The 27941-nt window shown below is 40.1% G+C and overlaps 1 protein-coding gene across 7 annotated transcripts in view; it reads right to left on the reverse strand.

The window, feature by feature from the left end:
* hdac4 (histone deacetylase 4) overlaps positions 1 to 27941 on the reverse strand; it is a 356629-nt gene that overhangs the window by 310628 nt on the left and 18060 nt on the right. For 6 of the 7 annotated variants that reach the window (XM_055638510.1, XM_055638508.1, XM_055638509.1 and 3 more), the window contains exon 2: positions 19084 to 19295. In XM_055638510.1, coding sequence (XP_055494485.1) covers positions 19084 to 19108 — 25 coding nt within the window. In that variant the 5' untranslated portion in view covers positions 19109 to 19295. Of the gene's footprint in view, positions 1 to 19083; positions 19299 to 27941 lie in introns of all 7 variants that reach the window. The other variant, XM_055638507.1, reaches the window with a different exon arrangement.

Consider the following 27941-nt stretch of genomic DNA (forward strand, 5'->3'; position numbering starts at 1 on the left):
AGTACCCAAAATGTCTTGAAGAACCATCTCAACCAGAAACATCACTTATTCATGTTCTCCAGAAATGCTGTCTGATCTGCAGTGACTCCACCAGTATCCTTTAGTACATTTATTTCTAAACAAATGTGTTTATTCAAAGATTAAAATCCAGATATTTGGACAAATTACATTTTTTGACACAATGGGTAATATAAATACATCAGTATTTTACTTTCCCAATACATGGCACTTGCATTATAAAAGTTCCATGGTGTCTGTTGGGCTTTCCTTTAAAGAAACGATGGATTTCAAACTTGCATCTACAAGTTGCAATATCAGCCAAACAATAATCTACATCATGGCCTATAGCAGTTCTTCACCATTGTATTCCTGGTGTATGGACCACATGGTATCATTGTAATGCACTCAACATTCATGCACTCCAGGAACAGCCACCTGCAATTTTTTTCTCTCAGAATCCAGTCCCCCCCCCCCGCCCCACCCTCTCCCCTCCCCAAAATAAATTTCCATTTGTGCCAACAACAAATCCAACTTAAATGTTCATATTACATCATTCTACTCTGAAAAGCACTTGTTTTCTTTCTGTTCAGCAGAAAAGGAAATGTTTAATCATTTGATATTTGTAGCTTTAGAGAATTTTATATTTCCAATGAACTGAGTTTCCAAGATTTAGACATGATTAAAAATTAAAATAAACAATTACCAGCAACAGCATTCTTCAGAATCGTCATGGGAACATTTAGATGGTATCTAAAGTTTTTTGCATAAAATAAATCCAAAAGCAAAATATACATACCAGGCTCTCATTTAAAGTTCCCTCCATGATGATATTTCAGAAAATCGTTTTTGAAAAAATGAAATCAGCAAATTAGGCAACCAAAGTAATAATACATCAGCAGATATTCAAGGTGTGTTTTTTTTATATAGTGGAGATGGTAGGAGGAGGGGAGAAGGGGAACAAATCAATTGAGTGGGTACAAAACATGAGGTCATATATCATGTTTTCCATGCTTCACAAACTTATGCAATGGTTTCTGTTAGAAACACAAAGGGAACTGGCAGCAATTTACTTAATTATAATTATTTAGATGAGAAAATGGAGATGATGAGAAGCAGAATTATAAATATGTCTGGACAAATCTATTACTGGCTCAATAGAGCTCCAGCTCACTGTTTATACTTCAACCAGACAACCAAGCTTGAAACACGCATTGCTGACTGCAAATGACGATTTATTGACGCAAGCACTGCTGCACATGGCATGCCAACAATCAATCATAGAAGGACATTTTTAAACAACTTTTCTAGAAGCTAATCTATGGCTGAAAATTTGAGATTCCAAATCTAAAACAAGCTGACATAACAGAAGAAAAGGCTTATACCACAAAGAACATGTTTAAATAAAGGACACAGAAGCTGCCAATAATTTAAACAAAAGCAAGGAAACACTGCCGAATGAGCCAAAAGTCTTGTTGATTCGTATATTGTCCAATTCTTACTTAATGAGAACTCCAGGGTTTTGCAGCTTGTTACCAGAATTCTGATGTTTCTGCAATATTTTACATCTTTTTCCAAAAAAACCCAGCTGCAAAGTACTTGAAATAACATTTCAAAGATATCATTATAGTGTGGTCCATTATAGCAAGTAGCATAAATTATGCCTACAATCCCATGAACAGCAAAGTTCTTACCTCAGCAAGATTGATGATTTGGATCAATTGTAATATCAGAAAGAAACAGTGGAGCAGGTTACTCCTCTATCCCTACACACACACACGAATATATAAGTGATCTGGACCAAAATGTAGTTGCAAAAAAAACAAACAATTGCTGGTGCTGGACAGGCATCATCAGTGGGGGTGGATGGAAGTGGACAGATGATATTTTGGGTCCGGATCCTTCTTCAGATTATGCTTTATCCAATTCCCTCGGCCACGTCCAGTCCGGAGGCTTGTACAGCGGCACCGCTGGGTCCCGCCACCCTTTCTCTGATGCTGATGGATTTCAATCTGGAAAAATGTGTTCTGTTGCATTTGACCCCAAATGCAAGAGGAATGTAAACAGCAAATGGTAGGGCCATTAGGAGTATTGGTGGAAAAAGTGATTTTGGGGTGCACGTCTATCGCTTCCGCAAAGTGGCAACACAAACGGACAGGATGGTAAAAAAGCATATGGCATGCTTGTCTTTCCCACGTATAAAAGTCAGGAAAATCATGTCACATTTGGAGTATTAGGTACAGTTCTGGTTACCACACTATAAGAAGGAGTACAAGTGGCTCACTGGGATGTTACCTGGATGGAGAGTATCACCAATTAAGAGAGGTTGGATTAACTTGGAGACACAAGGAAATGGAGATGCTGATTTACAGAACAAAGGAATAAAGTGTTGGAATAATCAGTGGGTCAGTCAGTGGCTCCGGGAGTAAGGACGGGTAATGTTTTGGGTCGGGACTCTTCTTCAGAATGAAAGTAGAGGGCGGGAACTGGAGGTAAGAAAAGGCCAGATCAAAGCAGATGATCAAAAAAGGGTGGAGCATCATGACCCATTGTTGGCTGAGGTGATAACGAAGGGATACAAGGTTGCAAACAGTGGAACAACTAGTACAACTTGGGTAGGGTGATAGGGAGGAATGCATGGGTTACTTGAAAATAGAGAAATCAACGTTCACACTGCTGGGTTGTAAGCTGCCCAAGTGAAATACGAGGTGCCGTTCCTCCAATTTGTGTATGGCCTGACTCTGACGAAGGAGGAAGCCCAGGACAGGCTTCCTGGGGGGGGGGGGGGGTCTGAGCAAGCGATGTCAGTCACTGCCTCTTGGGCCGCTTCCAGGCACCGCTGGCCCACACAGCTTCATCGTTCTACAGGCCATGCTTGTCACCGCCCGCCGCCACGGCAATTCGCGATCAATGACCACCTGCCCTCGCCTGTTCCCTGCAGCTGTTTGTTTCTACTACATAGCCTCACAGGTCAGAGCCCACGGCTGACGAAGTTGATGGAGCCTGTGTCAACAGGGCCGGAGGCTGGGGCCTAGGACAGCGCCATGGAGAGGACCTGGCAGCCATAGTGGGGAGGTCGGTGCGGCGACCGACGGACGAGGATGGACCACATGGAGGTAAGGATACTGCTGCCAAGAGAAGGAACAAAGGAGGGCGCTGTGGGGGGGGAAGGGAAGAGCAATGGAGGACCTGGCATTTGGGGGGGCTGCCGTGAGGGAAAGGGGGAAGAACAATGAACAATGGAAGACCCGGTATGGGGGGAAGGGGGGAGAACAAAGGGGGACCTGGCGCAGATGCTTTGTAACTTTGTAAGTGCCCTTTATGTGGTGGCTATTTGCACACCTTGGGTTTGCTAGCAAGAATTTTGCTTTGACTCGACACATGTAACAATAAAGTATTCAATTCAATAATCCCTTACTCGGTCATAGTGGACAATCGGCAATAACAGACACCACCTCCCCTCGCAGCACCTCACATTCTACTCAATGACCAAAAATCTGTAGCCTCCTTTTGCTCTGGTATTTAATTTAATTCACATCAAATTGATAATAGACAATAGACAATAGGTACAGGAGTAGGCCATTCAGTCCTTCAAGCCAGCACCGCCATTCAATGTGATCATGGCTGATCATCCAAAATCAGTACCCCGTTCCTGCCTTCTCCCCATATCCCCTAATGTTTTATTATTGATGTTTAATGTTTTATGTGTCATTCTTAACTGTTACTGTATGTCATGTTGTCACTTGCGGGCGGAGCACCAAGGCAAATTCCTTGTATGTGAATACTTGGCCAATAAACTTATTCATTCATTCATAAACTTATTCATTCATTCATACATTTATCTGAATTAAACTGCATTACCCATTCCTTGGTCTGCTTGCTCATTTGATCAAGTTCCCTCTGTAATTCTTGATAACCATCTTTCACTGTCTTTGATACCACCTATTTTTGTGTCATCTGCAAACTTACTAATCATGCCTTGTAGATTCTCATCTAAATCAGTGACATAGACAATAAACAACAATTAGCCCAGCACTGATCTCAGAGACACACTCATCACAGGCCTCCTGTCCAAAAAACAGCTTTCTACTATAACCCACTTCTTCCATGAGGACATTTCTGTATTCAGTTAACTATCTCTCGATGGATCTTACACAATCTAAACTTCCAGAGCAGCCTATCATGTGGAATCTTATCAATGGCCCTCTATAAAGACCATTTCTAGAGCTCTGGCCTCGTCAAACTTCTTGGTTACTTCTTCAGAAATCTCAATCAAACTTGTGAGGCACGATCTCCCATGCACAACATCATAGTGATTATCCCTCATAATCCCATCTTTCCAAATGCAAGTCTAGTCAGAGGATCAAATGAGACACACGTGATAAAGGGGAAATTAATTGATATAGTGAAAAATGACTTTCAAAAGCATTTGACAAGAGGCCACATGTAAAGCTGTTACATAAAGTAAAGACATGTGAATTTTAGGTTATTGCAATTTGCAAGGATAAAGGATTATAGAACAGAAAGTCAGTAAAAAACTAGTTAAATATTTTCAGGTTGGCAGACAATTACCAGCCAGGTGCCACAATAATCAGAACAGGGGACTCAGATATATCTGATCTACATGATTATTTTTAACTGATGTTTCTGTTGGCTCATAAAAAGTGCAGTAAAATGAAAACCTTGAATTAAAAGTAAAATAGAAAATGCAAAGAATACTCAGCAAGTCAGATAGCATAGTTTCAAGTAAAAATGTAACAATTTTCACATAATTTGAAATTCCAGTCTTTATGGAATTCACAGCTTCACACCCCTCCCCTCATCATTTCAAGCATAGACCTCTTCCTGTTAATTGCAGCTCCTTCATCACACTTTGTTATTTAAAAACCTTTATGACTCCACCATACCAGACATAGGAATTTATTTGACCCATCTCCCCTTTCTCTGCATCTTAAGATATATTTTAAACGTAATGAAAATACTTTATATTAACAAATTTGTGCAGGTGTGCACGAAAGTAACAAGAGTTTCAGGTCAGTGGCCTTTCATCATTTGATACATTGCACTTGATCCTCTCATCCAGATCATTGAAATAGACCAATCCCTGCGGCATCCCATTCGTCCAATTCAAAAATGAATTTTCATCTCTGTCCATCATTATTCCTCAAACTATGCCAGAATACTATTCGTTAAACCTATGCTTTAATGGAACGTCAGCACATGCGTCTATAAAGTCCAAATGCACTTAATTTACATCACATAATTTGTTCTTATCTATTCTGTTCATTACATCCTCAAAACGTTTCAACAGATTTGTTAAACACTATTTCATTTTCATCCTGATATTGGTTTTGTAAATTGATCGTTCTAAGTTTCCCCCCAGTCTAGTTTCATTAAAACACTAAATCAAGCACTTGAACAATTATCTTTATTTTAACAAAAGCGCAATTACAGTTCAACTACTGTACCTATCCCACCGCGGGTTTGATCCAATCCATTCTATGCATTTTGCACCTAATTGACAGGGTCTGCAGATGTTATTCTTTTCTTGCAACTTGTATCTAGGCTCTAGACACAATGGCACCACTCTGCAGCTTGTCCTAATTTTACAGAGAGCAATTCCAAATTGACCAAATCTCCCAGCAGCCCTGAAGCTTTTACCCCATTTTAAAGCCCAAGGCTCTCCAATTTGGCCAGGATTAACAGTTTAACAACTTTATTATTCCCAAATTTGCTATTTAAAAATCAAAAATACTATTATTTCATATTAATGTCAGACTGGTTTGCATTTTCTTACTCCCCCCCCCCCCCCTTCCCTTCAATAAACAGTGTGGTTACATAATAACAATCTGTCAATGTAGCAAAACACAGTGCTGGAGGAATGCAGCAGGTCAGACGTCTTCTATGGAGGGAATGGATAGGCTATGTTTTGAGACAGGATCCTTATTCAGATCCTCACCGAGAAAGAACATTGAGAGAGGGTCTGAAGAAGGGTCCTGAATGAAACTACCTGCCCATTCCCTTCACATTCATTGCCTAACCTGCCGAGTTGCTCCAGCACTTCATGTTCTGTTGAAGATTCCAGCACTGCAGTTTTTTGTGTTTCCAAGTAACAGTTTCAGAATCTATTAATTTTGGGCCATTTTAACCATTATCAGACGCTGGAGTATAACTGCCTTGAATAATTTGGTTTGAATAATTTTTCCAGTACTTCTTTTATCAATGCTAATTTCTTTGAATTTCTGGACCTTGAGTTCTATGATTTTTCCCCCGAGAGGTTTTCTATATAATAACTAAGATAGTAATACTGCAGACATGCAGACTGAAAATAGCACAGATGAGAAGTACAGCAGAGTTGTCTTATGACTGTCCCTCTCTAGCATTTTGTGTCAATCTTATCTTTTGACTTATCTTGCCTCTTTTCCCTAATGTTCATCCCAAAATCCGACAGTTCTCTTTTGTTAATAACAATCAGAGCATTGCAGAAAAATATATATTTAAAAAAATATAATTTCTTCAAATCTTTGGCCCATTTCTTCTTGATTTTATTACGAGAACAAGAATTTGTAAGCACTATTTTTTTGTATATTGACACAATGAAATATCTCAAATTCCATCTGACTAAGATTCATCAACTATTCATAATTTATTAATCCAGAAGGCCTGCATATAGCCGATTGTTATTGACAAATCCTGTATTGTTATTCCCTGTATTTTAAATACCAATTGGAAGTCTACCTAGTTCATGCAAAAAGAAACAGAATCCAAGGATATCACAGAGGAAAATTGAAGAGAAATGAAGATGCAAAATTTGTGAGAATAAATAATTTAAAAATTGAAGTCCATTCCTGTCTACTTTGTATTAGGTACACTTCCTATGAAATTCCTCCTACTGCCATAATTTTATATATAACATTAATTTGTATTTTCTAATATAAAACAATATAATTTATTTAAAAAACTTCATAAAACGAGTGAGATTTCGATCAACATGCCTCTTCCAATTTAAACTGTTTCTGCATTTATCTTGCATTTTATTGTGTGTGATGGATTTCACTTGGAACTGTTTCTTGGAAAGTTTGAAATGGGCTGTATTTATTATAAATTGATCTGTTGCTTTTAACTGAAGTCCCTACACTGATCTGAGTGAAGTACGTTCAATTGACATTAATAACTTCCATTTACGTAGCTTTGAATCCTACGATTTTAAAATGCTACAAAGGCAGCTGCATGTACAATGAACAAAGCACCAGAGGGTAATAGATTGATTTTGAAGAGATAGATTGTTTTCAAAAAAGGAAATGGTAAAAATAGGTGTGTGGGGTGGGGTGGGGGGTGGGAGGGGAGAGGTGTGGAATTTCATGTTGGGTCAAAGATGATGTTTTCCCTTTAAGCTAAAGCACACTGAATTTTGTGCAAGTAGGATGGCACACGAGCAATCGATCAGTCTACTAGCAATTTGTTTGTCGAGTAATTGTGTATAATTGTATTATTATAATGAATGGGACACAGAAAGAAGCTGTGACCCTGCATCCATTTATGCCACCGCAGGGAAAAGTTTGCAAATGAAGAAAAGGAGGAAGCTACGATCAATCTTTGAGTTGGGAGATGAAACCACTAAGGAAAATGATGTGGCTCCCTTTTAGAACAAACATAAATAGGTTGACGGCAAGAAACAACAAAGGTGTGCCACAGGAATCTGGCTGCGGCCATAACCGATTACAATTTATATAATGACAGATGAAAATATTAAGTAACATGCATGTCAAACCGGTTGATAATGCAAGTAATAGAGAAGATAGAAATACAAATATAGATAGAATAAGTAAGAGGGCAAAGATTTGGCAAATAAAACACAATATGGGAAATGTGGCAGTGTACATTTTGATTGTAGAAATTAACATTTTCCAAATGATATTAGACTTTTGACGTGCTGAGGAATCTGGATGCCCATAAGTTCAGGCAACCTCCTTGTAAATCTTCACTGCACTCGTTCCAGCTGAACAACATCCTTATGACATTCGAGTGACCAAAACTAAACACAATACTCCAAATGCGGTCTCACCAACATCTTGTACAACTGCAGTGTACATGCCAACATCTATACTGATGAAGTCCATTATACCGAAAGCCTTCTTGACCACCCTATCTCTAAGTGATGCCACTTTCAAGGAATTGTGTACCTGCACTCCTAGATCCCTATAAACAGTCCCGAGCCCTACCATTTATCTTGAATATCCTGCCCTGATTTGACTTCCCAAAATGCAACACCTCGTACTTATCAACATTAAACTCCATTACCCATTCCTCAGCCCATTTCCCCAACTGATCAAGATCCTGCTGTAATTTATGATAGTCATTTTCACCCACTTTAGTGTAATCTCAAACTTACTCATCATGTCTTCTATATTCACATCCAAATCACTGATATAAAACACAAACAAGCAATGGCCCCAGCACCGTGTGGCACAACACTAGCTTCAGGCCTCCAGTCTAAAAAACAACTCAAAGAGATTCGTATGACACAATCTCTCACATACAAAACTATGCTGACTATCCCTAATTAGTCCCTTTCTATCCAAATGCATATATATCTTATCCCTCAGAATTCTCTCCAGTAACTTGCCTGCCACAGATGGTAGGGTCACTGGCCTATACTTTCCAGACTTTTCCTTGTAGTCCTTCTTAAATAGAAGCACATTAGTCACCCTCAGGCCTCCCGGCACCTCACCCTGACTAATGTTGATTCAAATATCGCAGCCAGGTCACCTATAATTTCTTTCCTAGTTTCCTAAATTGTCCTCGGATATATCTGATCAAGCCTGGGAGATTTATCTACCTTCATTCCACTCAGGACGTTAAGCACTTCCTCAACCATAATACAGACTGTCCTCAAGACATTTCCATTAACTGTTCCAAGTTCCCCAGTCTTCATGTGCTTCTATCACATCTATACATTTATTTACACCTACCTATGATCTCATTTGTTTCTAGTGTATCACTCCAGTCTCTCCCAAAGATATACACAAAAAGCTAGAGTAACTCAGTGGGTCAGACAACATTCTGGAGAAAAGGAATAGGTGACGTTTGGGTCAAGACCCTTCTTCAGACAGTGTATCCTTCACTTGAAGGAAAACAAAACCAGTCCATCCAATCATTTCCCAAAACTATAGTTATCTACATAGAAACATAGAAAATAGGTGCAGGAGGAGGCCACTTGACCTTTCGAGTCAGCACCACCATTCATTGTGATCATGGCTGATCATCCGCAATCAGTAACTGATAATATTGGCCATTTTAGTGTCTGACAAAATGGAGGATTTCTGCCTTGGCAAAACCTGCTTGGCATCTTTTTGCAAAGGCTATAAAGACCATGAGGATCATGGCTCCAGAATGTCTGTGGCCTGGGAGGAAGTTAAGTACAGAATGATGTCCAGATGTCCTTTAATTGTTAATATGTATGAGGGTTTTGCAGAAGGTGCAGAGTCCTGCTGCAAATACATGATGAGGATTGGTTGGGGAATGGTATGTTATAATACTATTGTTAACTATGTTGCATGGTCTTTGCACTGTTATTTGTGATTGGTCAAGGAGAGGGGCCTTGCACAAATTGTTTACATTACCTGGTAAAATGTTTCTTTTCTTAGGGGAACTGTCTTCCATTAGGAACTTCCTGTAGAAACAATGTAATGGGATTGGGTTAGGGAACTGTCAATTAATGTATTATTTGGTCTTTATTTATGATTGGTTTGTAGGGGTTGCTGTAGATCAGTGGCTCATGTTATGATTCATGCTTCTGTAGTTACGCCCACTAGCTTATTAGCGTCGCGATCTACTGCACGCTTCAGTATGAAGTTAACTCTCAAGAGCTTGTAGTTGTTTATTCTAAAAAAAAAACAGTGTATAACCTGCCATGGTGTGAGGTCTTTATTATTACAAGGACTCAAAACCAACAGTTGCCCCCCCCCCCCCCCCCCCCCCCCCCATGCATTTCGTGCCACGGGTCCGATATAGTATATAAGAGAGAACACATGAGTCTGTGTCGATATTCTGGGGTAGCACTTGGGACCGTGCTGACCATCCGGAGGTGTCTATTCGCACGAGGCTGAAGGGCTTGGACGAGTAGAGACAAGGATCGGACCCGCGGTGTTGGTTAGGTATCGTATAGGTAGTGTGATTCTGTTTGGAAAATAAAGTTAGTTGATCCAGTGCTTAACTCAGTGTATTACTGAACCAGACTAATGGGGTGAGAATAGAAGCAGAATTACATAACCAGTGCATGCCTTCTCCCCATATCCCTTGATTCCACTAGCTGCTATCTATCTCTCTTTTAAATTCATCCAGTGAATTAGCCTCCATTGCCTACTGTGGCAGAGTATTCCACAAATTCACAACTTTCTGGGTGAAAACTTTTTTTCTCATTTCAGTTTTAAATGGCCTCCCCTTTATTCTTAAACTGTGGCCTCTGGTTCTGGACTCCCCCAACATTGGGAACATTTTTCCTGCATCTAGCTTGTCCAGTCCTTTTATAATGTTATACATTTCTATAAGATCCCCTCTCATCCATCTAAATTCCAGTGAATACAAGCCCAGTCTTTCCAATCTTTCCTCATATGACAGTCCCGCCATACCGGGGATGAACCCCGTGAACTTACACTGGACTGCCTCAATAGCAAGGATGTCCTTCCTCAAATTAGGAGACCAAAACTGCACACAATACTCCAGATGTGGTCTCACCAGGGCCGTGTACAACTGCAGAAAGACCTCTTTACACATATACTCAAATCTTCTCATTATGAAGGCCAACATGCCATTAGCTTTCTTCACAGCCTGCTGTATCTGCATGCTTACTTTCAGTGATAGGTGAACAAGGACACCCAGGTCCCTTTTTCATAATCAGACACTGTTGAGATAATAATCTGCCTCCTTGCTCATGCCGCCAAAGTGGATAACCTCACATTTATTTACATTATACTGCATCTGCCATGCCCACTCACTCAACCTGTCCAAGTCACCCTGCAACCTCCTAGCACTCTTCGCAGTTCACACTGCCACCCAGCTTTGTGTCATCTGCAAATTTGCTAGTGTTACTTTTAATCCCATCATCTAAATCATTAGGACTAGGTAGGACTAGTGTAGCTGGGACATGTTGGCCGGTGTGGGCAAGTTGGGCCAAAGGGCACTGTATCACTCTAAGACTCCAATGTCAAGAATAGCCAATGGTAACTGCTGTTATGGCCATGCCGGCAATGGCAAAAACAGGAGCTTCCTCTCCTGTTTTGAGAGGTTCAAATAACTATGAAGGCAGTATGGGTCCCTCAAACTTTAGCATAGGAGGCATTTAATAGGACAGATGAGCAGATAGTTCATGAGGTCATGTAATAATAATAATAATAATAATATATTTTATTGTCATTGCACATAAGCGCAATGAGATTTGGTATGCACCTTCCATCCGATGTCATAACTTAAATAACTAATAACATTTAGATTTAGATACCCCGAGAACATGATTTGTAAAAAGAACATTACAACAGTAAAATAGTAAAAACAGTTCAAACAGACTAAAGTGCAGATGTGTCTGTGCTCCTTTCACTATTTACACTGGTCTTCCATATGATGAAGCTGCATGGACTGGTGCCATCTCAAATGCTCCTTGATTCTAATAATTCAGAGGCAATATTCTAGACAGGGATTCTAATAATTCAGAGGCAATATTGAATCTTCAACATGGCTTTGAGAACATCATTGAAAGCTTTTAATTGTCTACTTGGCAATCCCTTTCTAGTACAGAATTAGCAACATACTGACACACCACAGAACATTAATCCATTAGAGCAATCCTGGCTTGCAATTTTTTTTTAAACAAAACGAACACTTAAACACAATTAAGACTAAAAATGTAACAAAACTTATAATTTTAACAGCTTATGAATCCATCCAAACAGCTTGTTAAAAATGGCCACGTTGCTCACATTCACTTGGCTAATGAGAACACAGAATAAAGCCAATTCAATTAGCGATCTTATTTCTAGGAACACATCCTATGTGCTAAGTGAGTCTCTTCAAGTGTCTCCTCATATAGCCGAGGAGCTGTTCTCCAAAGTGCAGTGTATATTTTGTCCACTTAAAGCACATGGACATGATCTTCACATTGCAACAACTTCAAGAGAAATGCAGCAAGCAACACCAACCATTATTCATGCCCTTTTAACCTCACTAAAACTTTTCATTTTGTAAACTGGAAGAGGACGTAGGGAATCTTTCTGCAGAAAGATGTCTCCATCATAAATGTGCTACATGTCAAACAAGAATGCTTCATTGTTGGAAAAACCCAACAACCCCCACAATTAAAATGTGGATTACAGAAATGTCTGAGAATTTACACTTGGAAAAAATTAGACTTGTCTTAACTGACAAATCAGAACTATTTGCTAGAATGTATTGATTTTTTAAAGAGGTAAATTGGTTCAACACAGAAACTGGACTGAAACCCGAGCTCAGGATTGGATGGATAACTACGCCTTATAATCTACGGACCTATCTCCAAAATTGTTATTGGTAATTTTCTTTGTTTGTTTTTCTTGTTTTTTTCCCCTTTTTTTTAATCGATTAGTTTTTATAGACCTTTCTTTTCAGTTCTATCTTTCAAAAAATTCTATAAAAAGAATAGAAACTTTGTATGAATGTAATTGATAAACAAACCGTGTTGCTATTATGTGTTTACGCTTCTAATAAAAATAATTTTAAAAAAAAATAAATAAAAAGATTTAGACTTTAAACAGTCCAATTCCACTTGCTGTCCTGCCCGTTACAATGTTACAAATAACAGAGGACTCCCAGTGATCCATGACGCGGAGAGACGCATACGGTACAGGCTGCTCCTGCACACCCGACACTTCCTCGCCCTGGTCTTCCTTGTTACCACCTGACGGGCGGGAGTGGTGCCCTGTGGAGGTCTCTCTGTAAGGGACTCCTTCCCCCTTTACATCGGGGACCTGGGCTGGAGAGTGTTGCACATGGCTGCAGCCTGTAACAGATACTTGAGCCGGTTCACGGACTCGCCAGCCGCCTGTCACTTCTGTGGTGAGGAACAGACCGTGTTCTATATGTACATGCAGTGTGAGACTTGGCAGCACCTGTTCGACTATCTGAAGGGGCTGTTCCTCAAGTTTTGGCTACATTTTAGCTCCACTCCTGATATAAGGGCAGAAGATCGGAAGGGAGACGGGGATATCCCTGTCCGTCTGCTCCTGGCCCTGGCCAAGATGACCATTTGCAGGTCCAGGCAGCGGGTAGTCGACGGCCGCACCGGGGTTGACTGCCTGCCCCTTTTCGGGGCCTACATCCCTGGAGAGGGTACTCGCGGTGTCCAGGGGGACTTTGGAGGCCTTCCGTGAACGCTGGTCGCCGCCGGGAGGTCGAGTGTTTTGTTGATAAAGTTGCCGTTATATTAATTTGATGATTGTGTGTTTGTAAAACTGTCAACATAGGCCGTCTTTGATTGTGTTAATACTCTGTATGTTTAGTTTTATTTTTTGAATAAAAGTATTTGTATCATAAACATTTTTTTTTTAAAGTGTCAATTTGATAAAGTTGGTAATATATTAATTTGATGATTGTTTGTTTGTAAACTGCCAATATAGGCAGCCTTTAATCGTGTTAATACTCTGTATGTTTGCTTTTGTTTTATGAATAAAAGTATTTGTAAAGAAAAAGGTTCGTTGTCCTAGCATTAGTTTCCAAAGTTTCTTGCAGCTATGATGCACATCACTTCCACCATACTTCTCCACTGTCACTGAACTATCCACAGAACTTGTGGAAAATGTTTAACTTTTGCTTCAACTTCATTACCAGGGACACCCAATCTCAGTAGTTGAGCCACAGTGCAGATGATTGTTCTGTTTACATAGAGACCGAAGCCAGTCCCAAGTCTTCACTGTCTCATTCACTGAAGTACTTCTCATTTTTAACTAAATGCAGCTCATTCATTCATCTTGAATTGTAAATTATTTTGATATTGTTAAGGCAATGTATGTAATAATAAAGTTGTCATCACATAAATATTCCAATTTGAAAATACTTTCTATCTGCTTCTGTCTTTCATTGACTCCTGATCTTACTGCTGTCATTGCAAGCTTCCTTCTGTCAAGTACCGCAACAAACAGGAAATCTAGGACATAACCACAAATATCACGAATGACATTTCAAGTAACCTGCTGAAAGGAAGGGGACTATGTCAATCCGGAAGTAGAATTCAAACCCAGGCCCTTTCGGTTCACAAGCCTAGGTCACTAGGTTACAGATTTGCTTGATCATGTGACTTGAATTTATTTTCAAGCAATTATATCACTGCACTAGTCAGCCGATACTGTGATTCAATGATCAATGTCTGCATCCATTTTCTACATGGGAGTGTCAAGACACGCGTTTCTTATACTATCCAGATAAATGCAAATATACAAACGATAATATAAACTCACATTTCCTGATTTAGACCAGGCCTCCATATTAACAATCACGTAAGCATTGCCCTAGCTTATCCACATGATTTACAGTGCCCTCCATAATTGGGACAAAGACCCATCATTTATTTATTTGCATCTGTGCACCACAATTTGAGATTTGTAATAGAAAAAAATCACCTGTGGTTAAAGTGTACATTGTCAGATTTTAATAAAGGCCATTTTTATACATGTTAGTTTCACCATGTAGAAATTACAGCAGTGTTTATACACTGTGTTTGTACATATTGTACAGCAGTGTTTGTCCCCGCATTTCAGGGGATGTTTTAATGTTTGGGACAGTGTCATGGAAATGAAAGTAGTCATGTTTAGTATTTTGTTGCATATCCTTTGCATGCAATGACTGCTTGAAGTCTGCGATTTATGGACATCAACAGTTGCTGGGTGTCTTCTCTGGTGATGCTCTGCCAGGCCTGTATTGCAGCCATCTTTAACTTATGCCTGTTTTGGGAGCTAGTTCCCTTCAGTTTTCTCTTCAGCATATAAAAGGCATGTTCAGTTGGGTTCAGATCGGGTGATGGACTTGGCCACTCAAGAATTGACCATTTCTTTGCTTTGAAAAACTCCTTTGTTGCTTTAGCAAGATATTTGGAATCATTGACTTGCTGTTGAATGAACCGTCGGCCAATGAGTTTTGAGGCATTTGTTTGAACTTGAACAAATAGGATGTGGCTATACACTTCAGAATTAATTACTCTACTACCATCAGCAGTTGTATCATCAATGAAGATAAGTGAGCCAGTACCTTCAGCAGCCATACATGCCCTGGCCATAACACCCCCACCACCATGTTTCACAGATGAGGTGGTATGCTTTGGATCTTGGACATCTCCTCCATAGTTTGCTCTTGCCGTCACTTTGATATGTTAATCTTCGTCTCATCTGTCCACAAAACCTTTTTCCAGAACTGTGGTTGCTCTTTTAAGTACTTCTTGTAAAACTGTAACCTGGCCATCATATTTTTGCAGCTAACCAGTGGTTTGCATCTTGCAGTGCAGCCTCTGTATTTCTGTTCATGTCTTCTGCAGACAGTGGTCATTGATAAATCCACACCTGACTCGTGAAGAATGTTTCTGATCTGTCGGACAGGTGTTTGGGGATTTTTCTTCATTATAGAGAGAATTCTTCTGTCATCAGCTGTGAAGGTCTTCCTTGGCCTGCAGTCCCTTAGCGATTACTAAGCTCACCAGTGCTCTCTATCTTCTTAATGGTGTTCCAAACAGTTGATTTGGGTAAGCCTCGGGTTTGGCTGATGTCTCAAACAGTTTTATTCATGTTTCTCAGTCTCATAATGGCTTCTTTGACTTTCATTGGCACAACTTTGATCCTCATGTTGATAAAACAGCAATAAAAGTTTCCAAAGGTGATGGAAAGACTGGAGGAAAGACTAGGTGCTGAGAGCTCTCTTTTACCTGGATTAAGGAGGCAATTAAACACACCTGAGCATTTACAAACGCCTATGAAGCTATGTGCCTCAAACATTATGGTGCCCTGAAATGGGGGGACTATGTATAAACACTGCTGTAATTTCTACATGGAGAAACCAACATGTATAAAAATGGCCTTTAATAAAATCTGACAATGTGCACTTTAACCACATGTGATTTTTTTTCTATTACAAATCTCAAATTGTGGAGTACAGAGGCAAATAAATAAATGATGGGTCTTTGTCCCAAACATTATGGAGGGCACTGCGAATCATGTGGATAAGCTAGGGCAATGCTTACGTGATTGGTAATATGGAGGCCTGGTCTAAATCAGGAAATGCGAGTTTGTATTCCACAAATGCAGTTGGGAAAATACAAATAGTTGTGGTCATGCCACCATCTCAAATTTCACAACAAGAAAGTAAGTCTAAATTCTTATTGGGTCTGGCTTATTCGAAAACTCTAGGCAGTTAACAGATGACTCCTTATCCCACAGAGTAGCCCAACAAGCAATTCAATATCTAGCCCTATCATTGAATTAAGACGAACAATGTTCTAGTTCTGAAGATGAGCACTTGTACATCCTATGTAAAAATACACCACAAATTCCAATATCCAAGTTCTTGAAACTATGTACAATCCTCTCTATAGTGAAAAAAGTGGGCAATCAATCTATTTTACAGTCCTAAAATTCACAGTAAATACCAGTGGAATAACAATACTAATAAATTCTTGTTACAAATTCCCAATATGACATGACATCATCATCAGTAGTTTCATCGTGGTCTGACTGGAAATACATGCTTCTTTGGTTATCTTTCTACTTATTCCCTTCTTCTCCTGAGTGTACGAGATCTTTACTGGGCTACAAGAGGCAACTGTGTTTGCCCAGTTACTTATTTTCAATTATGAATAATAATATCGAACAAAATCAAGATACATAGTGATCTCTTGAACAATCATTAAGAGATTTTTAATAATTAATAAATGTCATTCTATAAATCTTTTTGAAACAGCAACATTTTATTTTAAAGCAAATCTTATCTGTTAATTCATTTCGTTGTCCCAAATTGGGACAATGACAATAAATTTGAATACAATACAATACAATTTAGATTTAATCCAACATTGACTACTCTCTTTTAGGAACAGAAGTACAGTGTTAATCTCTTTCTTGTTATCTATATATCCATGAAACTTCCCCTTAACCAAGTTTCCATGATTGCTTGGAGAAATCAAATAGCCAAGGATCCAGGAATGGGGCATCTCACAGCATGCTACTATTTAGACTTGACTTTGCATCAAAATATTTTGTAGCCATTTTTGCTGGAAGATTGCATTGATAAATGAATCATGAACAACTTAATGAATTGTGGAATGAATTTGTTTCTTTATTCATTGCCAACTTAGAATTCAGACATAACTAAAATGATGAAGAAGGATATGGTTATTTAACATAGAGTTACAACCAAGCCCCAATGCCTAGGTGTTTCCTGGGAAAAGTAACACAGGAGATAAATGTATCAGTGTGCAGGAGTGTGCACGTTTTCAAGTTGTTGTAGCCTGGAGTATGCATATGCTGAGAATGAACAAGTCCAGTTGGCAACCATAAGGAACAGACTTGCCTGTCCAATGTACATGCCAGTGCAGTTGTCTAGATGATTTTTCTCCCCTGGACTGGTCCCTGAGGTGCAGGCAGCGTAGTTATTGTATTGACAATTCAGAGTGAGGTGATCATCATTTGTAGGACAGAAGATGAATTTAACACCAGTGAGGCCCCAAAGCATGGAATGAACCCAATGTAATTTAACCTGAAGGCTAGGCGAGAGCTTATACCAGCCTGGCCAGGGATGCTCAGTAACTGTGTGGAGATTGGTAATTATGATATGACATATTACACCAGACATAACATGTCATTAAATGAAATATCCCGGACTGTTTCCAATCACTAGTTGTTAATTCTAGTCAAATCTGATGCAGAAGTGAAACAAATTGAAGACTGCATTAATATAAAAAGTGAAAAATCTGAAAAATTAAGAATTTTACAATTATACTTGAGTGCATGAAAAAATGCAATTAAATTAAACATTTTAAATTGTTTCCTTTATAAACCAGAGGTCAATTGGCATCAGATCAACATGTATTCTGTTCAGAAGGTATTTTTCCCACTTAACAATCAGTCTACTAGCCAATTTTGCAAATGTAGCCATTTAAAAAAAACAGGTGGGGTTTAAAAAAATGAAATGCCATTTGTACAAATGCCCAAAGCAGGGGAACTCAGCCTACCAGTCCTGGAGATTTGCAACTCAGCAAATCTCAATCTCTTGTATTGTTGAATAATTTGCTTTTTAATAATATATGGCATTAGCGCACTGCTAAAATACCCTTTCAGCGAGACGCAGTCTAATTGCAATAGCCGCCATCACAAGAGAAAAATGAAAAATAATTTAGTGGTATTTTGTAGGGATTTCCAAAAGCAAAATTAATGAAAGGACACAGTCGCAGTAAAACCTCGCACAAATTTATAAGCGGGCATTTGGCACATCTGAAATTGCTGGGGATCCTCCAAAAAACAACCCAAATGCATATTCTGGGATAACATATGTTTGTTTCCTGAGTTACGAACTACAATCCAAACATGCCAAACAAAGAAAATAGCTATTTTAGCCAAAAATGTTACTGAAGCTGTCTGATTGCATTTCTCCATTTATAAAGATGTTATATACAATAATGCACTGCACCATGCAGAACCTATTTTGACAACTTCACTCCATTCTCTGTGGAGCTGATTTGTGCTGGGTTATGGTTCTACGGGTTGCCAGAGTTGTAATATCTTTATCCAAAATGGTAATTTTTTTACATTATTGTCAATAAACAGGTTAGGAAACTGTGGAAGGTATCACAATCAAGACCATTAGACATTCATCTACTTCCAACAGGGATTGGCAAGTATTAAGCAGAGCAGTGAAGTTATCCTTCACCAGGGAGGTAGAGATTGATAATAACCCTATACAAGTTCACTGATTCAAAGTTCAAACTAAACCTAGGCCTTTCTGGCAGAGCTTCTTCACGACCAAACAACACAATTTGGATTATCACAGCATCCAATACAATCAATATAGAATGTGACTTACCTGAATGGCTTTGAGAGGTCATCATTTAGACAGGCAGCAAGTATCAATGGGTCAAATTTTCCAAGCAAATTAAATGGCAGCCCCCAAGGGCTCCAGGAATACATACAATTTGGTAAATTAATAAACTCTTGGTCAGTAAAGCATCCTGTTCTTCAGCCAAAGAACTACTTTCCAAATTAGGTATTTTCTTCACTCCACTTCCAACTGTGGACCTGCTGGGAAAGATATTTGGTTAATTTTAATCTCGAAAAGCCTTTCTACCACAAAAAAGTTCAAAACACTTTTTGCTATTTAAGACCAACTGATAACAAGATCAAAAACTACAAGAGCTGAAATAACCTTTACTCCAAATTTTCAGGCTGAGAAATAAAGATATTACCCTTGGAATAAGCATCTATAGAAGAATGTGCAGCCAAAACTGTAGGCTGCTTGACCCTTATAAATCTCTCCATACCTCCAATCCTACTCTAGTATCCAGCTTTCTCTCACTTGATCACTGCGATATGATCCATAGACTCTCCAGGTAAGGATCTTCACAATATTTTTAAAATTTTGCACATGTTGATAAAAATGTTTTTTCAATGTGCCAGTAAATTACCAACTAAAATAACCACACTCATTACTACTCTTTATTGATGCAAACTGTGCCACCATCACTCATGCATATATAATGTCCTTGCCCAGTAACATGCTTTTAACTGTCACTGAACCGTTTCCTCACCATCTGATATCATGCACTGGAAGCCCTCCCCTTCATGGCAGAGCTGTCCATATTCCCAGCCATGTTCCTGTTCCCAGCTCTCATTCCTGGCTATGCTCTGACCACAACCAGCCATCTGCACATCTGGTTCCCACATTCCCAGCCACACTAGGTTCACTCCCCATCCATTCCTGGCCTGTTTCCATCTGTACACCAGACCCCAAAGGAACAAAATGGAATTGATGCAAGACACCACTGCCTCAGGCATTGCAATGAAGAGCACTGGTCTAGGATCTAAATTGTGAATTCCTCATCATATGTCCAATTTTTGCTTTCAATTTGGTCTAATTTTTGCTTTCTATGACTCAGTTACCCAGTCCCAATCAAAAGACTGAGTGTGTAAGACTGGCAAACCTGCTGTTACACCATTGTTGTAATACTGCCACTTCTCGGATAAAGATCAAGGTCTTGTTTGCTATAGAACATTAAAGACAACAGTGATTTGTGGAATTATAAATTTACATCATAAAGCCATTGTGTCTTTATGTATGTGTCCTCAACTTATGAACCATTTTTATCAATGTGCCCACCATTTTCTACCCTTAATACATATCCCAGTTCCACTCAAAAAAGACACAAAGTGTGAGAGAAACTCAGTGGGTCAGGCAGCATCTCCAGTGAACATGGAAAGGTGGATACAAGTAACGGTGTATTTTTGGCAGATGGTAGGACAAAGATCAGAAATGAAAAGGTCAGAAATGTCTTTTAATCTCTGTCCTGCCCCACCTCTCTTCCATCTTTCTCTCCCCTACTACAATCAGACTGAAGGTACCAGCCCAACATCACCGATGCATATTTTCCAGAGGTACTGCCTGTTACTCCAGCACAGTCTTTTTTTGCTAAACCAGCATCTGTAGTTCCTTGTGTCTACACTTCCACCTTTGATTTTTGACTTTGTTGCATGTTCATCTTGTCATTGTGATTTGTCACTAATTGTTTTGGCTCTCCCATCAAAAAGTCTTTCAAAATTCCTAGTAATTCTGGAGATTGCACGTTATCTAAGAAATTGTGATATTAAAGCAAAGATGAATATAATTAATCAGCAGAAAATAATGGTTCATTAAATCTTGCTACTTCAATGATAGGAACAAACCAGAACATTGTGAACAAAATAAAACTCAGTGCCCAAAGTGATAGCCCTTGAAGTGAATAATGTGATACACTGTTATAAAGGAGAGAATGTAAAAAAACGTTAAGCCTTTGGTTTGAAAATACTGAGTCAGAGGATAGCAAGATTAACATGGCAAGAGTGCAAAAATGTAAAGAGGGCAACAGATCAAGTCATGACCAGTTTGAACTTTAAGAGCAAGTGCTGATATCCTGACAGCATAAGCATTCCCAAGGAACATAAACAAATCATCAAGGCAGATGGCTATTCCCCTAAACAAGGGACTTAATATAGATGAGATGCCAGGCTGCTTCCTTTTTTCCAGCTTTCTTTCCTGCCTCCTCATAATCAGTGTGAAGCAAGAACCCAACCCTAAATGCCACCTATCCGTGTTCACCAGAGATGCCGCCTGACCCGCTGAGTTACTGCAGCATTTTATGTCTTTCTTTGATTGTAACGGGGTGAAAGATGTTCCAAGGTTGTGTACAACACAAGTTTTATTTTAAAAACTCCATCAGAAGCCTGGATTTTCCTCAAAACTGGTACTGCTGTGTGGAACTGGCAGCAGTTCACCTATCCATTCTGGCAATTAGATGCCAGAAAGCTTCCATAATCCATCCTACTATCTTCAAAAATGTGGCCTGATGTACCCTGGTTCTTAGTGTTGATGACAGGTAAACTAAATCAAGCAAAGAATCCAAAATCATAACTCAGTGAACAAACCCACTACACCTTGTTGCACATAGGAATGTAAGGGATGTCCAAAAAGGCACATAGAAATATCCTGTCACATTATTTATTACTTTGTTTAGCAAACTAGCAATTTATAATTCCGCAATGAACATCCCATCTTATGGAAAATAAAAAAGGAAACCACAACATTAACGTTATTAAAAAAACGTGATTTCTGTTCACCGATTGGGCAAAACAGTCCATCAGACCAGCTTGTTTACAAACCACTTAAATTATTTTTGAGGTAAAATGTTGAATTAACATTTTGAGCTTGATTGGAGAAACAGAGGCATATGCATAACCCATGTTTGTAGGCTGTGAATCATAGAAACATAGAAAGATAGGTGCAGGAGTTGGCCATTCGGCCCTTCGAGCCAGCACCGCCATACAATATGATCATGCCTGATCATCTAAAATCAGTACCCCGTTCCTGCTTTTTTCCCCATATCCCTTGATTCCTTTAACCCTAAGAGCTAAATCTAACTCTCTCTTGAAAAACATCCAGTGAATTGGCCTCCACTGCCTTCTGTGGCAGAGAATTCTACAGATTCACAACTCTCTGGGTGAAGAAGGTTTTCCTCATCTCAGTCCTAAATGGCTGAGCCCATATTCTTAAACTGTGACCCCTGGTTCTGGACTTCCCCCAACATCGGTAAACATTTTCCTGCATCTAGCCTGTCCAATCCTTTTGTATGTTTCTATAAGATATCCTCTCATCCTTCTAAATTTCATTGAATACAAGCCCAGTTGACCCATTCTTTCATCATATGTCAGTCACTCCATCTCATATCCATTTCATATCCTTCCAATTAACCTGATGAACCTACGCTGCACTCCCTCAATAGCAATAATGTCCTTCCTCAAATTAGGAGACCAAAACTGCACACAATACCCCAGGTGCGGTCTCACCAGGGCCCTGTACAACTGCAGTAGGACCTCCTTGCTCCTAATCACGATATGCAAATCAGTGTCTACAATGTTACCGAACAAGGTCTGGAATACACACTGTTATGTGTATTTCAAATAAACAGAAATAAATAAGTTTTATCATAAATGTTTGCATGAGTGGGTCATACGTTTTAAATTAACGGCTAGTGTTAAGGAAATAGGACAGAAATGGAAAGATATCCTGAATGCAACAAGATTCACAATCCCATTCCCTATAAATTTGAAACTTTCTCTCTTGATGAAGTATTTCCTGTTTTTGAAATCTGTGACCAAATGCAAATCCACCATCCTTGATGATGATTACTCACTGCTGCGATTTTCCCCGAGTGTCACTCCTGTTTCATTTCACGATCACCTAAAATAGTATCCTCTGTTTCTTAAACATTCCACCAAGGGAAGCAGTTCCTCCTTAATCACAGTTTCCAGATCTCTAATGGCTTTGAACAAATAACTCAACTTGCAAGAGGAAAAATAATCCCAGTCCATCCTAATTGAATTCTCTCTTTTTTTGGATCATTTATCAAATCTTTTCTTCACTCTTTCTGGGGCTTTCATATCCTTCCTATAATGCAGAGACCAAAATTGGCCTCGATACACTGGATATGGTTAGTTTAAGAAGGAACTGCAGATGCTGGAAAATCGAAGGTAGACAAAAATGCTGGAGAAACTCAGCGGGTGAGGCAGCATTAATGGAGCGAAGGAAATAGGCGATGTTTCGGGTCGAGACATCACCTATTTCCTTCGCTCCATAGATGCTGCCTCACCCGCTGAGTTTCTCCAGCATTTTTGTCTACCTCTGGTTATGGTTCGAGTATTTTTATAATGTTTTAACAGCACATCCATCTTTAAAACCCAATGTTTCCGAGCCAAGGATCACAAATGTGTTTTTATTATTTAAAAAAAGACACTTCCTTAATTGGGCCCGATTTATTGCCAAGTCTCTCAGTTTCAGTAAAACTCCTGTCCCACGGTGCGAGTCCACCTATAAGTTATCCAGAGTTAAAAACAAATCAAACCCGTGGTAATCACGTAGAATGAACGTAGCGGAACGTCGGAGCTCGTGGACGTAACTTAGCGACTCGTAACGCTAACGGCAGGTACTTGGGAAACGTGTTAACTCGTGAAAATTTTTCAACATGTTGAAAGATTTCCACTAGTCAAATATACGCTTGAAGGAAAATTTTAATACTTTTAAACTCGTTGTAATACCGTAGTAGCTCGTGAGTTTACCGTAGTGACTCGTGAGTTTACTGTGGGTTTGGCCTGAGTGCCAGAAGTGACATGTTGAAGATTAGTCAGATCTTAATGGAAAATTTCACAGTGATCTAACAATTCTTTTTCAGTGATAATGCCTTTCAATGATTGATGCCAGACCTTGAACAAATGCAGTTCAAATGGACACCCGTTGCCTTAGCACAGCATGGCTTTTAATATTACTAACTCCAAGGGAAGGGCACGGATCAGATAGTGATGCAGCTCAATCAAACCAAACATTCAAGGCAGGCCAATGTTGAGTTGATGCAGCTTCATTGAGTTGTCCCGGTTTTCTTTGGAAAGCGAGTTAAGCCTTTCTCAGATGCAATCTTAATGTGGTTCATCTCAAGTTAACAAGTTTGAGCAATTTTGGAAGGATTGGTTCTTAAAACAAACTGCTCCAAAAGTTTGAAGGAAGGAATTGCAGATACTAGTTTAAACCAAAGATAGACACAAAATGATGGACTAACTCAGCTGGTCAGGCAGCATCTCTGGAGAAAAGAAATCGGTGATGTTTCGGGTCGAGATCGTTCTTCAGGCTGAGTCTTAGCCTGAAGAAGGGTCCCGTCCCGAAACGTTGCCTACCCCTTTTCTCAAGAGATGTTGCCTGGCCCGTGGAGTTACTCGAGCATTGTGTGTCTATCTTAGGTTTAAACTAGCATCTGCAATTTCTTCCTTCCAAACTTCCTTCCTTCAAACATCACCGATTCCTTTTCTCCAGAAATGTTGCGTGACCCGTTGAGTTAACTCGGCAGCTGGACAGAAGAAAAAAAAAAGTGAGTAAAAAAAGGTTTGCCAAGGCTGCCTGTCAGGAATGATCACCTGATGCTGGAGACACCTGCTGGAATCTCACCTTGGCCTTTGGAATAGAGCAACCAACAACCAATATTTCCAGATTTCCAAGGGCACGTCACTTCCCTTGTTTATGTGTCTTTCACGTTACTGCTTCAGAGGTTTGATGCGTTATGTGGGGCGGGGAGGGGGGTGGAGTGAATGCATTCCTGTTTGAATAAGTGTAGGAAGGAACTGCAGATGGTGGTTTACACCAAAGACAGACACAAAACGTTGGAGTAGCTCAGCGGGTCATGCAGCATCGCTGAAAAAAAGTCTCGACCCGAAGCATCGCCTATTCCTTTTCTCCGGAGATGCCGTCTGACCCGCTGAGCTACTCCAGCTTGTGTCCATCTCTTGCTTGAATAAGATTATTTGAAAATGAAATGATCCACACCAACTCTTAAAAATAAATCGCCTTTATGTGAAAAATAAACCAATTGCAAAACTTTGCCAATACGAAGGGGAATATCCTATGGGGTCGTTCGCTACCATCCGCAGTCACGGATAAAACAGTGCAGGATATGATAACGTGGCCAATACTACAGGTGTGAGGCGAGATCCCCGAAATACAGTCTGCCGAGCGATGAATAAACAGGGGTGAGAAATGTACTAACCGTCAGCCTATATATTTAAAAATCCCAAAACTCGGCTTCAGTGAGTTTAAAAAAGTACATTAGACAAGAAACCTTTACAAATCGCGAAGCTTCGCATATGGCAGCGCACACACACGATGAAAATGTTCCAAAGGGCGGAAACAGGCCCTTCGGCCCACTGAGTCAACCGTCAAACAAAAAATTCAACTAAAACTAATTTCTGCCCGCATTCACATCAATTTCCCACCCAAGCCCCATTCGACCACTCACCGACACATCAGAGAGGGAGGGGGAGCGGAAGGGGAGGGGAGTAGAGAGGGAGGGTAGAGGGAGGATGAGGGGGTAGAGAGGGAGAGGGCAGTGAGGGAGGGGGGTAGAGACCCCACCTCATCTCCCTCCTCCACCTCCCCTCACTCCCATTCCCTGCTGCAGCATCAGGTCGTAGAGCAGCGCCAGGGCCTGGAACTTGGCCTGGTTCTCGTACTCAGCCCGGCCCGGGCTGTAGACTGCAGCCGTCAGCTCGGCCGCCGCATGCGCTCCAGTCCAGGCCCCGACTATATCTCCGGGCTCATTCCTGACCCCGTACCCAGGCTCGTCCTTGGTTCCACCGGTGGCTTCTTTCTCGGCCCCGGACACGGCCCCATCCCAAGCCATGGGCTCAGCCCTCACTCCAGCTCCAGTCTCGGCTCCAGCCCAGGCCCAGTCGCCGGGCTCGGCCCGCGGAAGCAGCCTCCCCACCAGGCACCGGGCCATGGGGGGAGGGGGGGGCGTAGATCCGAGCGAGTCTGTGGGTGGACGTGGACCCTAGGACCCCAAGCGAGGCCGCGGGCGGGCGGACTCGAGGACCCGAGCGAGGCCGCGTGCGTGCGTGGACTCCGAGCGAGGCCGCGGGCAGGCGTGGACCCGAGTCTGTGTGTGAAACTGGCTCCAAGCTGAGCCATCGTGCCCACCCACCTCATTGTGACGTCATCAGTGGAAGCTTTTAAAGGGCAGGTTTTTATTTAAAACTTTAATCAGCAATAAATTGTGAAATAAAGCATACAATCTTAATTGAAGCTGCTCACTGCATAGAGGGGGAAATGTGTCAGAAAAGTCAGAATATGTAAAAATCTTATTGTTACCACGTAATTTGCGAAAATATAAAGACCCACCCACATGTACAAGATGAGTGTTTTAAAGTTATAGAGATGGGGAATCCAAAAAATCAGTATAGAATTTTTAAATGTGGCATAGAGACACTATCCTTCGCTTTGACATCCCAGAGAGGGAGAGTGAGATAGTCACAATATAATACTTTTATTTCTGGATGCTAACCAATTAATCCTATTATTAGCAGTGCATGCATTTACACCAGGGAAATAAAATTGTGATCAGTTTTTAATCCCCCTTCTAAAATAGATCATTAACATTTATCGTTATATATACAGTGCCCTCCATAATGTTTGGGACAAAGACCCATCCTTTGTTTTTTGCCTCTGTACTCCACAATTTGAGATTTGTAATAGAAAAAAAAATCACGTGGTTAAAGGGCACTTTGTCAGATCTTATTAAAGGGTATTTTTATACATTTTGGTACATCTGTGTTTATATATTATCCCACCCATTACAGCTGTGTTTATACATAGTCCCCCCATTTCAGGGCACCATAATATTTGGGACACATGGCTTCACAGGTGTTTGTAATTGCTCAGATGTGTTTAATTGCCTCCTTCATGCAGGTATAAGAGAGCTCTCAGTACCTAGTATTTCCTCCAGTCTTTCCATCACCTTTGGAAACTTTTATTGCTGTTTATCAACATGAGGACCAAAGTTATGCCAATGAAAGTCAAAGAAGCCATTATGAGATTGAGAAACAAGAATAAAACTGTTAGACACTTCAGCCAAACTTATCAACTGTTTGGAACATCATTAAGAAGAAAAGGAGTACTGGTGAGCTTACTAATCACAAAGGGACTGACAGGCCAAGGAAGACCTCCACAGCTGATGACGGAAGAATGCCTTGTTGTACCTCCCCAAATATATTTAACTCGCACTATGCTGGTTTAAATTCCATATACCATTTTTTCTTCCCAATTGACAAGAATTGACACAATATGTTCCTGTAATCTGATGATGTCTGCCTCACCATCAAGCTCATGACTAATTCTTGAATTATCTGCAAACATCTTTATTATGTCCTCTATATAAAGATCCAAATCATAAAAATACATTATGAAAATGAACTACACACAATCCCATTGGTAATAGTCTTTCAATGGGAAACAAAAAGTTAACAAATATCCCTTGCTTCCTGCTACTGATCCAAATTTACTTTCTCCCTTTGATCCCATGGGCTTATACTTTTTTTGACCAAATCTTCGGCTTTGACAAAATCCATGCAGACAGCATCAAATGCACCACCCTCATTGACGCTCCATGTTACATTTGCAAAATAATTTAATCAAACATCATATTTTTTTAACATATTCAGGTCAACATCTATATTGGTTACAAATGTGTTATGGGATGAAATTACAACTCAAAGGTAAAATAAAACACATATACTAGTATGTGAACTAGGCCATCTGGATACCTGACAAAATAAAAGGTCCATCAGTGTTATTGCCACTCAACATTTATTCCGGCATCA

The sequence above is a fragment of the Leucoraja erinacea genome, chromosome 7, assembly GCF_028641065.1.
Source record: "Leucoraja erinacea ecotype New England chromosome 7, Leri_hhj_1, whole genome shotgun sequence".
Classification (NCBI taxonomy): Eukaryota; Metazoa; Chordata; class Chondrichthyes; order Rajiformes; family Rajidae; genus Leucoraja; species Leucoraja erinaceus.